This window comes from Sinohyriopsis cumingii, chromosome 15, assembly GCF_028554795.1.
Source record: "Sinohyriopsis cumingii isolate HCF-2022 chromosome 15, ASM2855479v2, whole genome shotgun sequence".
NCBI classification, from domain to species: domain Eukaryota; kingdom Metazoa; phylum Mollusca; class Bivalvia; order Unionida; family Unionidae; genus Sinohyriopsis; species Sinohyriopsis cumingii.
The window spans coordinates 68245440-68266130 of NC_142975.1; the positions used below are offsets into that span (position 1 = coordinate 68245440).

General features: G+C 34.9%; 1 protein-coding gene across 3 annotated transcripts in view; it reads left to right on the forward strand.

Annotated features, from left to right (window-relative positions):
• Positions 1-20691, forward strand: part of LOC149782009 (uncharacterized) — a 158920-nt gene that overhangs the window by 66403 nt on the left and 71826 nt on the right. For all 3 annotated transcript variants that reach the window (XM_089933411.1, XM_089933413.1, XM_089933412.1), the window contains exons 9-12: positions 2767-3088; positions 6632-6819; positions 8074-8148; positions 11396-11539. In XM_089933411.1, the coding sequence (XP_089789537.1) occupies positions 2767-3088; positions 6632-6819; positions 8074-8148; positions 11396-11539 (729 nt within the window). The remainder of the gene's footprint in view (positions 1-2766; positions 3089-6631; positions 6820-8073; positions 8149-11395; positions 11540-20691) is intronic.

Sequence of the window (20691 nt, forward strand, 5' to 3'; positions counted from 1 at the left end):
ACATATGAAGAAAGTCGCAAGTACATTTAATTTTAAAACATTTAATTTTTTCATTAAAATATCACATACATGTTGTGAAATAAATGAAAAATGAACTGTTTCATCATTTTCAAAAGAGTGTTATGAATAACCATTGGTATAGTTTTAAAACTGTCTTTATAATTATGTTACAGATCACATGATCTGTCACTATTGGTAACAGTCTAAAAAACAAACCAGTCTCGTCACAATTAAAAATATCCTTGCTGTCATATCCCCATCATATATCGTTTAGTCTTTTGTTCCAATCTTCAACAACTTCATTATTAACATCAGCTGTGATTCTCCACTAAGGACAGAACACTTAATATTGTGTCGCACTTGAAATCTGTGCAACCATCTGGTACTTGCGGTAAAGTCGTCATATCCCAATTAAATGGACAAAATTGTTGCTTTTTCTTGTCATTCAAATCAGGATACAAACATCTGGCTCAAACAATCTTCCATTCTCTGTCCATTTCACCTTCCCACTTCTGCAGAATTGTTTCCTTATCTTTCATGATATTATTTATCTGAGTCTTTCCGACTTTTGTTTTCTGCAAGGATCCTCAAACCCCCGCTCCGAACCTCTTGGTCAGTTGAATTACTTTCACTTTCTCTTCTAAACTGATACATTTTCTTTTCCTCGATGACATGTTGATCTTTTTGTAGTAAGTTATTCATGTTGCCAACTACAATACTGATAAAACAATTTTGTATGCTTCTAAACAAATTGACGTGTGTTTTTAAAGGAAGTGATCTTGTCACGTGATTCGTTAGTCGCAGTCTGGTACCCTATTGTTTTTATACATTTCTTTACACTAAGTGAGTAAAGCCAAAATGGCTTCGATATGTACCATTTAACATCATGCAGATTTGACCTCGCGGCCGTTAGGATTTGTAATTTTTACAATTATTGTCAGTAGTATCAAAGCGAACATCTTACTAAGGGAAGCCATAAAGACTATCAAACCATTTTCCTGCTGACTTGTGTATTGTACATTGATGCTGCTACATCTCAACTGTTACTACTGTTCAATAATTGTAATCTTAACAATTATCAAAATGACTAAACCAAACATCTTATAATAACACAGCAGTAAGGCTAATTGGATTACATGTGCTTACCCTTTTGTATGGAATAAAATTTGAGTCTTTCTCGGCTTTATGGAATAAATGTGGCTTCTCATGAGGCATAAATGATATAATATTAACCTTATTGGTACATGTACTTTAGCCAACACTTCTTTCAGTAATGAAAACCTGACATCGGGAAACAGAAATCGGATTACTTAACACACGTTATGAATAAAATACTGGTTCTTGATACATATCAAAATAAAATGCGGCCGCTTGTGAGGGGTAAATTTTATATTATTGCACTAATATGCTGGCCGCTGGTTGCGTTAGCCACGTGGCCTTTTGTGAGGGGTACTTTTGAACACAAACTCGTTGGTGCCAACGGATTATGGCCGTAAGGAGCGAGTGGCCGCTGGTCAGGGTGGCCATTCAAGAGGGGGACTACCGTACAACTTTTCTTCCTTAGAATTCTCACTGAAAATTTGAAAACTAATAAAACACTTAACAAACCTTGAATTATGAACACTCATGCTAGTAACATTTATTTTCCAAACATGTATTTAATGATTCTTCAAAAATTAAATTCATTTTCATCAGGGTCTAAATTCGTTGTTGGCCCTGGTGTTGGTCCTGTGTATAGCCTCTTGTCAATGTGTGTTTTATCATTTACGATCCATCGATCAGCTTCTTCTTTAATTTTCTTCTTCTGCTTCTCCACCCTCTTCAACATTCTCATTCTCATCCGCTGTTATCTCCAGTAGCTATTTCGATGGCACTATCAATCTCGTCAGTTTAAAATCCTGAAAATTCTCCGTCTGTCAAGTAAAAGTCTGCTCCCAGTGGCTGATTCTTGTCAGTTTACTTCATTTTTAGATCTATATATTTTCACTATTTCTGCTGCTGTCAAAGTCAATTTTTTACCCCTTTGTTCAGCAATGTTCACATTATCTATGTAAGTTAAAATTTTATTGGCTAAGCTGCCTGCATAATTAGAAAATGGCTTCGAATGAATGAATGGTTTGCTCCGATTTAACTAGTCATGCGGGATACAGGCCTAGACAAATATTGCCACTCAAACTCTGCACCTGGGATACAAGCTAGGTAAACTCAGCCACGTAATCGAGGCATTTGGGAGATGAGGGAGGTAAAGTATGATGATTTATCAAGGCAGCAAGGGTTTATGTGTTAAAATTTCCAGGTCCTATCTACCATTCTTGACGATAAAAAGAGCGATACATCAGAGTTTCCGTTACCAATTTTGATTGCAATTTTCTTCAAGTTCAACAAATAAGGATCAATTTCTGGGGGTATTTTCTGGTTTAAAAAATGGGTTCCATGCCTGACCTTGTGTTATAAGCGGGTTCGCGAGTTATCAGGGTGTGAGTTATCAAGGAGGTGGTGTACACTGAATTATTCCACTCATGGAGACAGAGTAAGGGAGATGGAATGGTGGCATGGGGCAGATGGGGGATGAATATTGAAGAACAGCATTGTGAATAATTTTTCAGATCAAAATTAAGTGTATTCTAATAAAGAGTACACTGGTCTACTACTTTTCCTTCAAAAGTTTTTGAAACTTTGTATGGGCAGAAATTTAAGTTGAATGTTGATATTACATACTACTTAGAATGTGTAAATCTAGCTGTCTTAATACTACATTATTTTCAGTTGGTGATGAAAATGAACCAGGGGAACCTGGCAAAGTCATAGACAGTGAGGAAACGCTACAGAGACATGATAATAATGGTATCTGTAAGGATGAACCAAGAACAAATATTGATAAAGAATACTCTACTAATAACTTGGAAAAAGTTATTTATGATGATGCAGAAAACAGAATGAATGGAGTAAAAGAAGAACTTAAATCAGAAGAGGAGGAGGAAGAAGATAAAGAGAAGGAAGAGGAAGAAGAAAGTGATAAAGAAAATAATCATGTAGTCAATGAAATTATAGAAGCTGATGAAGCACAAAATCATCAAGTTCCTGAAAGGCAAACATTTATTGATATAAAAAATTTTGTTTAAAAAATATATTTTGCTACTTTGCATGGAGTGATGAAAATATATCCTTTCTTGTTTAAAAACACATGAAGTTGCATGTTCCAGAGGGAGTTGAGCCTTTAACACAGTTGTGTTTAATTACAGGTGGCCAGTATAAATAGATCAGAATGTAGTTGTCCCCTCAAGAATATTGTACTTCAGATATTCTATAAGTAATATCTACTTGTCATATGCATCATAGATATGCTGAATATAATAAATTTATCCATTTCAAACAGCTAGATTGGTTGGTCTTTAACATTTTATAACAGTTGGAAAAATGTGTCTCAGGTGCATATAACTAACATCTTTTAGTTTCAGAACTGATTTGTACATCATTTATATCTCTTTTCTTACTGTAGCCTTGTTGTTATTAGCATGGAGATGTAGTGCTACCCGTTTATGTCAACATCCTTGGACCTGACATAATATTGTCAGCATAAGTGGCTGTCAGGATCAGTGTTTGGGGGAAGAGGGGTGGGGTGGGGAATCAAAATTAGCGGACAAATGAAGTGAGTCTGTCATCAGTTCATAGGATTTACACTTTGAGAAAATAAACAATGGAAATTTTGATTAAATGAAGACATGACAAATGCAGTTTGAAATACACTTGTATATTGACAACTTTCATTTGTGTTACCTTTGTGTTATACGATCCATAATGTATGAAACACAGCACATGTACATGTACATGAAGAATCTATGAACTTAGCTATAGGTCACATGTTAGAAAATTCCTGGATCAGTCAGATTCCATTAGAAAATATGTACAGTACACGAGCACATCCATAAAAACGGTAGTCTCATTTTATGTACAGTATAATCAAGCAAATGTGTTACTTAACAACTATAATACTTGCATTGTCACCAGCAGCACATGGCTGTATAGTTCTTACACTATTTACATGGTACATGTACAGGTTTTAAACTGAGCTAGATTATGGCTGCTGGAAACAACAAATGTTAACTTCTTAGTGAGGTGACCAAGGGAAAGAGTTTACCCATTGGGAAATGAAAACTTGACACCAAGTTTTGAATTAAGTAAGCAAAAATTCCAGAATATGCAAACAGAGTAATGCATATAATTATGATAATCTATAGTATAATCCGCACATAAATTAAAATGTAATTGACTTAAAATTTAAATTAATTTAAAATTATATGCACTTTGCAAAATGGACAGGGATGAGGTAGGAACAAACATCTGAATTTTATGCAGTTTCTTCTGTTTTAGTCTTGACAGTTCTCTCTGTATAAGACACTGCAACTTTTCCAAATGACCATGTGCTTATTCTGATACTGCCTATGAGCTTTATTATGAAAAAGATCTGGTCAAACCATCACACATAGAAAATGCCTTTACGATGGAGAGAATCCATGAAATTCCTCATTTTCAGGAAAGATGGCATGCATAAAGCAGTTCTTTATGGTCTCTGGTTTCACTAACCACCAAGCTTTCCTGAAGTTGTACAGAGCCACAAGTAAAGTTTCTTTAAATTCTTGCTGATCAGTTGCTGCCAGGTTTTTGTGGGCAAGAAGTTTTCAAGTGTGTAGTTTTAAGTTCCCGATGATTCCTTGATCCATCAGTTGTATGAGTGGTGTGGCATTAGGTGGGAGACAAATTATTTGGACATGTTGGAGATTGTCCACATGTGGATGCACTGAACAATTATCCACAAGCAAGGGAATTTTTCTTCCAGAACTTTCATCTTTCTATCAAGTTTCCTTATCCACTCTATAAAAATGTTGGACATCATCTAAACTTTCATGGTAATACATAGTTAAATGGTATACATTCTTAAAACAGCAAGGCCTCTTAGACTTGTCAGTAACAAGGAATGTCATTTGTCATTGCCAGTCATGTTTGATGTGATGATTACTGAGATGCGGTCTTTTGCCTGAATCCCACCAGTGCATGGTTGACCTTTGATGCAATAAGCCTTCTCTGGAGTGCACTTAGAGAACAGTGCAGTTTCATCTGCATTGTGTATATCCTCAGAATTATAAATCTGCACAGTACCTTTAAGTTTGGTTTTCCATGTATCAGACTGATGTGTTTGTTGACTAGGCTTCTCCACAAATCCATTTGTAACTAGTGTCGTGAACTTTAAAGCAACTGAACCAACCACTTGTGGCAGTGAAGTTATCAACACCAATTTTTTTTAGCACATTTTTTGACAATCATATTGTGATCTTTGGATAAGGTAGAATTTTGTAATGCATGTTTCATTAAACCATTTTGCTGTGTCCTCCTCCAAATCTTCAAATTTGGAGTTTTCTGCTTCTTCCTATGGGTAGCACAGTTGCCTTCAATTTAGTCTTGTTTTTTTGTTGTTGATTCAGCAGTTTTCAGCCATCCTGACAGTGTTATGTTTAAGTGAAATTTGTTCACACACATCTTTGCAAGATGCCCCTACTTCATTCTCCAGAACAACCATATATTTAGTTTCAGGAGATATAAATTAATTTGTTTTTATGCTGCCATTGGTATCCATCACAAGCATAAGTGAAGTTACTATTTTTTCCAACAGAAAATGAAACTTGCACAACACAATAAATTTGTTCCAATCAATGATAACTTTGGAAAATGCAAACATCAGTCAGATTTCATTGCTTTTATGCAAATTTGGTATTGACTTATTTTGATGAAGGTGGATTGTTTCGATGAATGGTGCTTGTGCTATTGAAATTGCTGCAAAAACCAACTTGCAAGGACCAAACATATGCCCATTTGTTAATGCGATGACAGTATTAAATCCTGGTGGCAACATCAAATAATTGTAGAAACAAATTTGAGTTGGAACTGGTAGATTGTAGACACAAACTATAATTACACAAAGAATTTGTTAAAGTTATGATCGAAGGTTTCTGTCAGCATGTACAGTTTTTATTATCTTGACGTCAACATAAGCTTGACAAAATTGGTAGTAATAATAGACCGCAGGACCCGAACTTTATGTTTTCATTGAGTTAGGTGGCTTGTCTACATAAGTGATGTTGATATAAGTGGGTAGGACTGCATAGGTGTTAAAATGACACTTTCAGTCTTTCCAGTGGTGCTTGTTATTGCATCTTTTCCTACTGTTTTCTACTTTTTGGTTAGACTCCCCAGTTATTGCTACTTTTCTAAAATAGCCTTACTATCCCTACTTTTCATCGGTTTTATTTTAAAAATCAATGAACACTGCCTGAACAGCCATGGCAAAATGATTTTATATGTGATCCCTGTGGATTGGAGCAATCTGGACTAAAGAGACAGCTTGTATGTGAGTAACAGCATGCTTTTGTTAAGTTTATGAAGGCAAGTCAGGTAAAGCTTTTTTTCTTTCAGTAATTTGCATGCATTTCAGGCTATTCTGTATAAAATATTCCTATTTTGCCCAACCTTTTTCCTACTTTGTACCTACTTTTTTTTTTTAAGACCGCTTGCTGGAAAGACTGTGCCTTGAACATTCACTGTGGATTTTGATAGCATTTATTTCTCCCCCTCAAAGTACTGAAGATATGCAGCTGAAAAATGAGATCACTCCAGTTGGAAGTGAGTCTGAGTTTGACCAGTCCATCCCTGTTCCCTCATCTCAACAAGTCAAGCCTGCACGCAAAAACAAGAAAAAAAGATCTGATATTAAAAAGTCAGATCTCCATCCACATCATCTTCCATTTTCAGATGGCAAGCAAAAAGGTTTTGTTATCTTCTTTCTTTCTTCTGTATCTAAGTTGAATCTATCTACCTGTTATCTTGTAATTTAATCTTACCAGCCTAATTAAGCAGGTTATCTAGATCATCCCCCTAGTACAGTATATTGGAATATAGAAATACAAGTCAGAATAAGATTTCTAAATATTGAAATTTCTTCATGAAGCAAATACATATTGGTTTATAACTGTAGAATTCATTATTATGAGTGTTGTTTTTGAATACCAAAACTCTGCAGTGAAATCTACAAGAATACCCAAGAACTACATTTTTTTCCTTTAGAGTCTGTACCATTTGCCACATAGAACCAGTTGCTGTACAATTAATAATTTTTTCTAATTATATGGAGTATTTTTGTTAGCTGCAGGTACAAAAATGTCCTTTGCATTGCATGTTAATTTTTCCCATGACTAGTTCAAAATGTACTGTTCAGAGTCAACAAAAACCATCCATTGTTTGGTACCTGTTTGTGTGTGGTAACTGCTGGAGCAGGCCCTCTGGAAAGGTGTCCTTTATATAAACATGGAATATGTAAGTGAAAAAGGGTTCATAAATGGTTTTCTTAGGCACAGGTGTCTCTAACAGAGATGACTAGCATGTTGTATTTTAGCATCAGTAATGTTTGCAAATTCAAAACAATTCAGCAATGATAGCCCTAAATTTCCTATTAAAATAGGTACCTTATACAAGTGAACTTGTTATTAATTTTAGCATATATATATTGTATTTCCTTGTCTTTTTAAAGTTTGATGCTTGTGAAGACATTTTGAATTACAGAACTTGTTATCAAAAACCATTGTTGCAGATTGTTTGAAAAATATAATAATGACAATAAAACAAAAAAAATTATATTGGGGAGGAGGGTGGTTTCTTCATGCTTATCTCTTTTCATGTTTGCTACTGATGACATCCCTAGCATTATCCTTTTTACTTATTGAGGATTAAGTGAAATGTAGAGGATTTTACATCAGCTTGAGCCCCAATGTAAGAGAAATGATTTGCATGTGTGTATTTTGATTATTTCATCAGTATTGATCGCCAGAATCTATATTTTCCAGGATGATGGCATTGATGATGGCAATAATAATATAGTAAATATTTCTTTCTTCTCATGTTGTTGTTGTTGTCATTATTATTATTATTTTTATGATTATTACTATTAAAGTAATAATAAATTGTAAAGTATAAATCAAGAATTGGCCATTTCGGTTCATGTGTGTAATTTTTAAATCATTTCAGGAGAAAACAATGAGAGCACTTCCTTGAAAGAAGAAAAGAGAAAAAAGAAACCACTGAAAGAAAAAGTGCAAAATGGTACTTAAGGAACAAAATTGTATTGTTTGCAAGTTTGTGTTTGTATTCAGATGTCAGGTTCAGATAGCATTTTAGAGATTATTGCTAAAGTATAGTTACTATTTGATAGGTAATATTTTACTGTATATAAATTAACATCAAGGTAGAGAAAATATTAACTGTTACACTTTGCAGGTGATGCTACTTTAATTATTGATGGTTCTTTTGAATCGCAGAAATCATCTATTATAAAACTTTTTTGGCAAGGGTTTCAAGCCAGAAAACTAGCATTACTAAAACAATGATAGTAAGTAAGAAACATTTTATCACAGGATAAAACTGTAGGGGGTGGTACAGAATTTACAGTATTGGGCAAAACATTTTTGGTTCATTTGGATAAAATGGCAGGGGTAAAGTTTGAAAAATGAAACATGATTTAAAAAGCAAAAATATTTGAAACTGGGGGCATTCATAGTCCTATTGGTAAAATAACAGTTTTGAAAAATGATTACTCCAGCATTATTTGTTCATCTCATTACCAAATATTCTGCAAAATTTTATCAGGGAATTAAATTCATTATTTTTCATGTCATATGCTTGTCAAAAGTTGACAAAGTTGGAAGAAAATTTTGTGTTAAAAATTTGTGTAAAGATGGTTTGGCAGTGAATAGATATTATTTTTTAAAAACTATTATCTTTAAACACTTATATGCATTTGTTGTTTATATATCCAGTGTAACATTTTTAAATTTGTTTGAAATTCAGTATGTGGGATTAAATGTCTGTTACAGTTGCCCAGACAGGAGAAGAATTTACCAGTTCATTTTTCTAAAATAAAAAAGATTGACATATAAATGTATTGTTTGTAAGAATTTCCATGAAATAATACTGCATTTTCTTTGGCAGTATAAGTGATAAACTGGTTATGGAATAATGTATTTCATAAGATTTAGAATAAAGTAAATATAGAACTTCTATCTACTGAGGGCTGTTCCATTAAAACATACATGGCACCAAGGGAAGGCACTTTTAAAGTGGGGTACTCACCCATAGGTGCAATTTAGAAATTTCTTTTAATTTTAATATGAACTCTGTTAAATCAAAGTACCCTGGCAGTTCTTTTTTTTTTAAACTGCCTTTCCTGGGTACCATGTATGTTTAAACGGAACAGCCCTGGTTGTTGGTTATCCTGTACCATAGTTCAGTACAATTCTTAGTAACTGCTTGAATTCTTCTTCGTATACGAAAGGTTAATGAGAATGATATGTAATCTTAATTTGAGGTGAAAATTCAAGATGTTCAGTGAACCTGAACCCGTTTTTCTTGACTTGTACTTTGCTAGTTTCTCTTGGATGAGACAGATGTTTCTTCATGTTGCTCATAATGATTGTTTCTGGTAGATGTAATTTGCATACACCATAAAATTAGCAGGAGATAGTTGGAAAACAACTACAAATACTGAAAGAATATAAGTACATTCTTTCCCAGCATTTATAATAAACTTAATTTTTTAATGTATCATTCATTAAATTGGAGTTTTGTTGATTAAAAAGTAATACACATTTTCAGGAATACCCTTTTTTTACTACAATATAAATAAATCAGTCTCATTGTTAATCCTTCAACCAAAAGTGGTCTGTATACTGCAATCTTTATAATTAGAAGTTTAAAAAAAGAAGTGTAGAACAGAAGCTGTACATAGGTGCTCTTTTGTGGAAAAGAATACTGGTTTGGTTTTGTATCTTCTCTTTGTTTCTCTTTCTTCATATGTGCTCCCCTATTTTATTTCATTATGTCATAATCTTGTTCATTAAATGGTGCCAGTTAAAAAGTAAAGGTGAATTTTTATAAAATCCTGTAAATTACTCAGTGAAATTACATTGATGCTGTTGTGTATAGTATACACTTACCTCACAGTGGTAAGTTACAGATTTTCCGTTTGAAGTCAACTTAGTCTCACAGTCTGTTTTGGTGCTGGTTCCATTGCATAGACATGACAGCAGAAGTGAGAGATCAAAGTTGATAACATACTTAGTATTCAATATTAGTTATATTCATTATGGCAATACTCCAGAAATTTTCAGCAGCCAGTGCCAAGTACCACAATCTCATTTCTTTCTTGAATTTTCCTTAACTTATAAACTTTAATTGAGTTTCTATCAAATAATAAATGTATTTTGTTCACAGTTACATATATCTGATTTAATTCATATTTATTTTAATTTAATTGTTTGTCAGTTTTAAATTTTTAATTCTATTATATGCTATTATAATGTAAATTTATTCACTAGAGATGATACTTTTTCAGAAAATTGTTTGACCTTGACTGTTAGTTTATAAACACCAGGTGTTGATCTAAAGTCTGACCTTGTTTCAGAACTTGTGGATACTTTCATAAACAAGTTCTATTTTATTTTAAAATGATTGGTTGTTTCCAAGGTCATGATGGGATTACATTTAAGATGTAAACAATTTTTTTTATTTTTTATTTCTTGGAGTAAAAATGATTGGTTTTCGTCAGGGTCATTTTTGGTGTACGTTGCGTACCTCGTCATCCATCTTGGATTTTCCATCAGGATTCGAACTTGAAATTATTAGAACATTTGTTACTAGGACTTTTGCAAATAATTCATGGATTATTCTTAGATTATTTTTGGATTTGATTCTTAAAACTGTAAGTTCTTCTCCCTTTTTCATTTTTACATAATTTCTCCAGGAATATAAATTATTTGTTAAATTTTAAAAAGCTTGTTGTTTTCACGCGTTATATGTTACTGTTTATTTGAGCCTAAACACAACACACACAGTAGTGGAAACAGATGCCTTTATTTTATTGCTGTTAGGCTAATTTTTATTCATTTTATGACCCAGAACTTGTTTTTCTGTTGCATTTGAACTTGAACAGACATGTTGTATTTATTTGCTTAATTAAATTCAGTAACGAAATTTTTGTAAAGCAAACTTGCACGCAAAGTTATTAGAATCAAACAGTTGGTTATGAAACCAAGACAATGCCACACCAAATTTTTTTGAGATTTCATTACCCTGATAGTATCAAACAGTATTCAAAACAGAATAACACTTTTTAAACTTTTCTCATTTTTCAGGTTTAAATATAGTCTTAAAAATTGTGATCCCTCTGAATACAAGGTTCTTGTGTCTGTGTCAAGTATCAAGTTGTGTACATGTTATTTGATGTGAAAAGAATTCACTGTCTTAGGTACCCTTAAGTATTCAGTCATTCTGTAATTTCTTTTACAAAATTTAGCCAAGAAGCAGAAGTTTAGTGACCTAGTACATCTGAATAAGCAGAAAAGGAAGAGAGAAACAAAGAGAGATGAGAATGTTAAAATTAAGAAGAAAGGCCAAAGTAGAAAGAAAATTATGCTGGAAAGAAATATTGATGGTTCAGGTAATAAAATTATTTAAAAAATTGTGTCTTTTTCAGTTTTTCTTGTCTACAGAATGAATTCCTTTTCAGTTAATGAGAATCTAACAAAGGGGAATAAATTATTTAGTCAGGTCATCAAATATATAAGGACTTAGAATTTTTAGCTCTGCTAATCATAGACCAGAAGAGTTTTTGGGATGGTCTTTCATCTGTCAGTTACCACATATTTGTTATCATTACTCCCCCTAAACAACATGGAGGGTTGCCATAAAACTGTACATCTGTATTCATCACATGGTCTAGTTGGTCCTAAAATGGTGCCTCTTGGACATCTAATGTCAGTCTTGAGAATCTTGTTTTTGTTACACCTACTGAACAGATGGTCCTTTCTTCTTCAAATATGTTACAAAATCATAATACCTTAGGACCACTACTACTACCTCACAAATTCAGCCCTCCATGCTAAAAATATTTAGCTAAAAGGCTAAACGTTATTTGCCTAGTACCTAGGGGCAGTTAGAGTGATCTAATGTTGATACTGGATTGATGCCAAATCTTGTGAATTATCCAGTTACTACAACAACTCGAGCCAATCAGCTGCTCTCATCAATGAAGACATCACAAAATCCTTTACCAAGTTTCTGGAAGTTCTACCCTTACAAAAGGGAAGTATACTCAATATATATTTCCAACCTTTCTTTCTTCCTAAGATGAAAAAATTCTGTCTTTACAATGACCACTTTGCCATCACTTAATAGTATTAAGGTACTTTCATGGGCAGCCTATGCGACTTCATAATATTTATGGCTATAGTTTTATTTTATATGCACATGTAAGTCTGTAGTGGGCTATAGAAAACTCTTAAAAGATGTATGATTTCCACAATGACTGGATACGTAAAGTTAAGTTTTCTATACCAATGCAATCTTAGCTTCAGTGTGCCAAGCTTCACTGAATTTATCTGTACAAGCCATTATTGAGCCTTCCTATAGTATTGTGAATTGATATTATACATTGATGCTTTATTGCTTTCATTAGATCGTCTGCTAACAGTAATTTCCAGATAAAACATTGTCAGGTATAGCTCTGCACAGGAATTGTGTAAACGAGATGCTTAGGCACCTTTGGTACATATCTGCATGGGTTGCAATGTTGTCGCTTCACATTGCTATAACCAGATTCATAAGTGTCTGGTGGATCGGTGGTTCTTCCCTGGGTTTTCAAGGGTTCTTCCTCCACCAGTTATACTGGCCGCCATGTATAGCCTATCTTGTGCTGAAAAATGGCGTTAAACCCTATAACAACAACAACAACAACATAAGTGTCTGTCTGGTGTGTGATATAGAAAACTCATTTTTGCACAAGTCAGGACACATAAAGTTATGTTTCTGTATTGTCTTATCATCTAACTCATAGTTGTATATGTTACACTTTACTGATTTTACCTGTATTGACCTTTTCCTACAGGTAATTTTGATTCAAGATATTGTAGCGCTTGCTTTGTAGGTATAAATGATGATGCTTCAGTTCATTTTTTATATGTAGATTTTTTGTAATATAGAAAACTCATGTCTGTGTAGCTTCAGCTTGGTTGGATAAGTACAGGTAAGTTTTCTATGCATGGTTTATTCAGTAGCATCCAGTTTGTACTGATTACACTAAGCAAGGCTTCATTGTTTTTACCTGTATAGGCAATTAAACAAATTGGCCTTCCTTATGGGTAAGCTGTCATTTGAATTGATTAGTTGCCTTCCACTTCATACATGTAATTACTATAAGCAATGCTTTGGTGAGCCTACCTATTTAGGCAGGCAAATTGACCTTCCTATAGGTTATTTGTGACTACAGTTGATTATTTAGCATCCACTTACTTAATATTGTCAATGATGCTCTAATTCTTTACCTGTAGAGGTCATGTACACCCTTTTACTGGGTAACTCTGCATGGATAATCACAAATTCATAAAGCAGATGCTCACTATATTATTTGTACATAGGGTCTGCTTTGTTTTGTATTACAAATTTAGACCATGGGTGAGACTAGTCTGACAACCACTCAACATGTGTAGTTTTCTCGGGTTATTATGTCTTGAATACATGTCAGAATTTAATATTATGGACAGAAGGCAATCAAAGCTTGAGGGATGAAAACACCAGCTTGCATGCTATGTTTCAAAACCATATTAAATGGGCTGCGAGATGGAAACCAACAGTAGTGTTAGTTACAGTCTTGCATATCAGAATTACGAACTGGATACATGGATCAATATTCCATACCCTGTCCCAACCTCAAGAACTGGACAACGTCATGCCAGTCCAAAATTGCTATGTTTCTTCACAGCCAGACTCAGCCATATAACTCTGATCACATTGGCCAAGACCACAACCAATCATAGCTTTTTGTTATGAATATTTAATTTGCATTATTTGCTAGTTAGGTTTTTATAGAATTGTTTTAAAATTTCATTACCATATATACTCGCATATAAGCCTGTTCACGTATAAGCCAACCCCCTCCCAACTGAATTGGTAAAACTGTTATAAAGTACATGACCCGCATATAAGCCGACCCATAATTTCTAGACTACTGGTACATCACAAGATGCACAAAGTGAGTTCAGAAAATGTTTATTTAGGCAAATCACATTATTAATTAAAATGAAAGTAAGAAAGCTAATTTATGTGTTGAAATAAAAACAATTCTAAAGTGTTAAGTCTTAATGGAAATTTAATTAATCCTCATTCTAAAATCATGAATTATAAAAGTTCTATCACTTTTAGAATCCTTCAAAATCTGGCTCTGTATCAGACTCGCCAAACAGTTCACGAAACTCGGCTTCTGTTATATGCGTGCTTTCACCATATACGTCGTCATTGTCATCATGGTCATCCGATAGTGTGTCATTCTCCTTCTCACTCTCCTCGTCATTGTCGGATTGAAATATAGCATCATCCTCTGTTCCATCCATGGCATTGCTGATACAGCACTTCCTGAATGATTTTGCAATCATTTCCGATGGAATTGAGTCCCACGCTTCTTTTACCCACTTGGCGACCAAATCGATGTCCGGCCTCATTAAATTCCCGCCTTTTGTCATTTTCACAGCCTGTGAACAAACCCATTCTGCCCACATCTTTCATAACTTGTCCTTAAAAGGTTTGTTAAGGCAGACATCAAGAGGTTGTAACACTGATGTTTAACATCCTGGTATCACAGCCAGTGTTGTTTTCATTTTCTTTGCGGCCTTTTTTACTTCATCGGTCTTGTGTGCATGAAACATATCCCATACAAGCATTGAAAGTTTCCGAAGAATTGCACCAGGTCTCTTGTTCCATACTTTCTCCAACCATTCAGTTGTTCCACTTTCGTCCATCCATCCCTTTTGCTGTGCACGAACGATGACACCAGCAGGAAATTTCATGCTTTTCGGCAGTGTCTTCCTTTTAAAAATGATGACAGGAGGCAGCTTTCATCCATCAGCTAAACGAGCCTTGGATTTTGGCATTTCTTCTAATGCTGCTTTGCTTTTCCGCCATTCCCGTACTTGCTTCTCGTTCACAAAAAATTTGCGTGCAGCAGCACAGTTGTTATTTGCTTCTGCATATTCAATAACTTTAAGTTTGAATGCTGCATCATAAGCAGAATGCTTTCTTTTACTTCCAACACTATTCATTTTATCTGATTGAATTGAATATAAACTTCTAGAGATTAAACTGAAATAATTTCTTATAGTGGTAGTATACTATTTATATACCTTATCCTGTAATTATTTCCATGTGTGGTTGGTTATCAATTTGTATTTGATAATTATTTATCATTGTTGTTTATTTGTGTGTTTTTTTTAAACTACCGGTAGTGTGACTAAATTGATCAAAATATGATTGGTTTCAGCGTGGACATTATTCAAGTATTGTGACAGTTTATAACTGAGCAGAAACCATGTCCACTACCATATCTCATTAAACAATACATCTGAGAGTCGGCATGTATTAGTAAAGTCATTGGCATTGTGCAACAAAACAAACCTATTATCCCCGATGCATTTACCACAGATTAAGCATATGGTAGCTATTGTACAACACTCTACTGCAAACAAACCGCTTTGCTTTACAAACAGCTAAACAACAGTAGTATATAAACTGTGGCTGCCGATTACTTCTAAAACACCTGTCAAATAAATCCCACAAATTATATTGTTTTACAATTATTCATGCTGACTCGTATATTGCCCTGTTATTTACCCTTCCTAAGCGTGTGTGCAACAAACCCCTATGCAGCCTCTCGCTATTGTTCCTTTAAGGCTATCGTACATGTATTTTTGCTCTCGATCAAAATGTTTGTCGTATATACCTTCAGTATCTTAATTCTTTTATTTTTTTTACATAGATTCTTTTCATATTTACACTGAAATAAGCTAGTGTGCATTTGTACGATACCGCAGAGTTTAATGATTACTGATTAGCTGAGGGTTAAATACTTGATTGGAGATTACTAATATGGCGGTTCTTTTGGAAAATACACGTACCACCGTGGGTCAAATAACACGTATGGCTGCATTTTCTGGTGGATGGACATCTGTCAGATAGACGTCAAGTACGTTAAAACATGTTTTTCATTCATTATCCTACCACTTAAGTTAGAAAAATAATATTTGTTTCACTTCACGACAGCACAAATCTTATGAGCCATGTGGCATCATTTGGCATGTGATCTCATCTTCGGCGATTGACAGAAACAATAAATACTGGAAATCGAGGGAAAAAAAGCGTAAAAAATTTCAGACTTGGACCTTGGCCCACAGATAAGCCGACCCCCCCTTCTTCCAGGTCTCATTTTTTTCCTAATTTTTCAGCTTATACGCGAGTATATACAGTATATGTTTTGAGTGATGTAAAATGTATAGCTGACTTTGTCCAAAATCAGTGACAGTTTTGTAAACAACATTGTTTGCCTTTTTCTGACCGAAGGATATATTAGGATTATTATCTCGGGCTGAGTCAAGGACATTGTGTTTACCCTGTTTTTTATTACAATTTTATTAATAAACCTTCTAATTTTAGCTAAGATTTTATCTTGTAAACATTTGGAACCTTCTAGAATGAAATTTTCCATTTGGAAATAAAAAATTTTTTTAGAAAATGCTAATTGTGACGTACTTCAGGTAGAGGAGTATAAAATCTTGTTTACAGGAAAACTTATTTATTCCTGCAATAACCTCTGAAGCAAAATCCAGTCATATTGTTGTGTCCAGTATTTTATTTATCCAAATTATTTTTTCACTGGAAATAGAAAGTGCTTATATGTAAAGTAATATTCTTGGAAAGAGAGACTTGGAATTATAGTGAAATTCAAACAAGAGTATATTCTTGGAAATTATTATTGTGATTCAACAAAAGACTGTTGGCGCATCATTACTTTCAGGCCATCACAGGCACATCAACACTTACAGCATTAGATTTATTTTAGAATCCCACTAAAGTTTATTCAGAACTTGAATCATTAGGACTAGTGTTAGAAATTCCTTGATTATTTGGGATTTAATTTGCTATATCATAAGTTATTTTTTTTATTTTCACTTTGTATTTTAAGGAAATAAATTGTTTGTTGAATTTTACAAAACTTGTTTCTTCTATCTTTGTATTACTTATTTTAAGACCACAGAGTCATATTATATCAGACACCAGAACACAAACTTGTCCAGTTCCATGACCTGCATAATTCTGCTAAGCACTTACTTCATATACAGGCACTTTCATGGATCAGTCTGTCCTGTATAGTGCTGCTATGCACTTCCTATAGAAGATATGAAGTTTATATAGACATCTTCATGGATGAATCTTACCTGCTTAGTACCTCAAGATACTTCCGATATACAGTATCCATATTGGGGTCTTCAAGAGATGTCTCTTCACTCACCCTCAAGCCTCTGCCACCAAAGAAACTTTGCATAGTGACATCTGAGAAGTAACAGGATCTGACTCTTAAATACTGCAAGCATAGTGGACTGCCATCCTCGACATTTTTCTTCAACCTCATAGTTAGTATATGAGACGTAAACTTCACCACATTAATTAATAAATTATGAAAAACTGTTACTCGGGTTCCCATGTTGTTATTAGATCTTACTTGATGAGTGATACTCCATCTTGTATCCTTTAACTTCAGTTGCCTACCCAGTCTTATCGAAGTTCTGTCCTCCTTGTCCTCCTGCCAGATGTACAGTTCTGACATCAGGTCATCTTTGTCAATGGAAGAATCTATTTTCAATTGCTCCCATAATCTGACAAGTTACTGACACTTTGGGACAGGTTACATTGTTGATTACAAGACCCAAGTACCTACAGATGTTTTTTCTTGCAAATGCCTTCTGTTTTCCAGTTTGATACCCATCATAACATCATGACCATGGGACCAAAATTGCATCTGATATCTCTGACGATATTCAGTAGGCAGAACACAGGTTGCATTCTCCAACCCTTAATCACAATGGAAATATGTGGGAGCATGTTCATACAATGGTCCACTTAATAACATAGAGGTACAAGGTACTGTGACCATGGCATTAATAGCAGCTATGAACTTACAACAGATGAAATGAGATGCAATGCTTTCTACCTTCACCTTAATAGACCACCATGGGCAGAGCTATGCTCGCAACCTTCATTATCAGTTCTCTTCTTTGATGATCAGGTTGACATAATTCACAACAATCCATCATCCCTTAGTCTCACTACAGCATGAGGGAATTGCAAAGCAACCAACAAAAGGTCTCAGGGATGCCCCAAGAATGCATCCCAATGTAAATGGATGAATCATAGGGAGGTTGGTCATTTTCACCTGCATTCCATGAGACCTCCCTTATCTCAAATGTCATACATACAACCAACCAACCCCATCACAGCTGATCCTGGTAAGGAGAAGGTTCAGTCCTTTCTTGCTGAATGGGAAAGATTTATTTTGATGACATGGGGACCTGACATTTTCATGGGGGCTTAGTTTCCCATTCAGCGCACCTATTGGTCCAAGTTCATTCAGTTACAATACAGTACCGTAATTATCACTTAGTCATCAACCTAAGCGTATTCATTCAACTCTGTTATGCTCTTAAGTTCACAGTGGGATGCAATGAGTTTGAACCCTTTTCATTGTGGAGGTTATGCAATCATTGTGGACTTGCAAGAGGTGTGATTTCAGATTCCCACTCAACAAATTACAGAAATTCTGTGATTTGCCTACAACATGCCGCAAGGCAGCAGACTAATTATATTATGGAGCAAGACATGATTTCATGTGTTACCTTCCTTTCATTCTCAGTCCCTTTGTCAGGAAGGATATTTCCAACCTTGTACCCTTTTAAGATTCAGTCAGCTATATCAGGAATCATTGTTCAAGTAAAATAGAATCCCCCCCCCCCACCAATGAGAATTAAATTCATGCAATAGTAGGTTCCATACCTGTGTGGAGCAAACCATCTGCTAGAGAATTCCTTTGCCTGCTGAGTTTGATCAATGCTGCAGTGGATGTCTTAGTCCACTGTCACTTTACTGTTCTCCCATAACAGTGATTACATGGTCGAATTGGAGACCAAACTTTTGACCTTTGGACCAGCTCTCACAATCTGCATTGATACTGGTAATCATGATTGCTATGGATGCAAGACAGAAGATCGAGGGAGTAAATCTCCTACCATTTGAAAATGCATGGGAGTGTGGCCCCCTCAGGATGATTATTGACCTATCAGTTTCTTCAAAATGGAAACCATTTTGAAAGCTTTCATTGGTTGCTGGTGAACCTATATAAGAATGGAGTTCTCATTTTATCCGATAACATCAAAGTGGCGACTATCTCAAACAGCAAGTTAAACAAGTACTCAGACCTTTGTATTATTGTTTGGGATTTTGTAAAGTAGTATACTCATTGACACTCCAGATAAATGTTCGACATATGCTAGGCTGGCAATTGTTTTGGCAGACTCACTGTTCTGCAAGATGGAACTAATACAAATGGATCAGATTCTTCATTCCTCAGTTTTCACTGAATAGGTGCCCGCTGGGATCTACCTATGATGACAAGGTGGATTGTCAAAAACCTCAGCCTTGGTCTCACCAGTCCTGGACCCAAAGTCCTGGATAATCAATGCTGTTTCTATTTGGACAAATGTATACACTTCTCCAACACCTCAGATTCTGAATGTGATACAGGAAGTAAAATAATTGGAGTGTCTCCTCTTCCTGATTACTCCACTCAAATGGGAAATTTTAGACCAACCTCATCAGTCTCATAACAGAATTGCCAGGAATCAATATATCCCATCATATGTATTAAGCAGCCATAATAGCAGGTGTTTCACCCCAACACAGATTTACTGAACCTGCATGTCTGGATCTTATTAAATGCACCCTTAAGAACAAACAGTTCTCATAACAAGTGGTGGAGAATCCATCAAGTGAGATGGCCGTTCACCTTATAGGCAAACAAAGGCAATGGAACATAATCTCATTGGTGCACACCAGAGTTGTTTATACCAATGTAGGCATCCATACCTCAATAGCTAACTTTCTATAGGCCTTCAGTGAGAAACAGTTAGCACTAATCATAATTAAACCTGCTGTTCCATGATCATTGGCACACTGTACTATCATGGAAGAGAAGATATCGGACAAACCAGAACCTATCTGATCTTCTATTCATTTGGATTTCGCCTGTCCAATGACACTTGACCAATGCCAAGTGGAATATATCATGGGTATTAATTTGGCTGAACAAGACAACAATTTAGCTGCTCTCAAAGGCTTAATTAGTTCACCTATCCTGTAAGTCCTGCCTCCTCACTACTTTGGCAGTCAGCAGGCAAAATCGGCAATACCTTTTCTATTGGTGGACCCACCTATGTGCAGTTCTGACAAGATGAATTAGTATCACTCATGAAGCCCCAAGCTTTCATTGCCAAGAACAGACTTCTGTGAATGAGTAATCAGATATTGGTAATGTATCCTGTTTATTGTGGACAAATCATCTCAGTGTCATCTACAGGATGTGTTTCTGGAATATCAAACTATTACATCGAGGGAGATCATGCTTAATTTTCCTACAAAGAGGAGAAGGATGATATATAAATATTACCACTTTTGTCCAGAATAAAATGGGCTATCTTTTCCACATTTCATACTAAA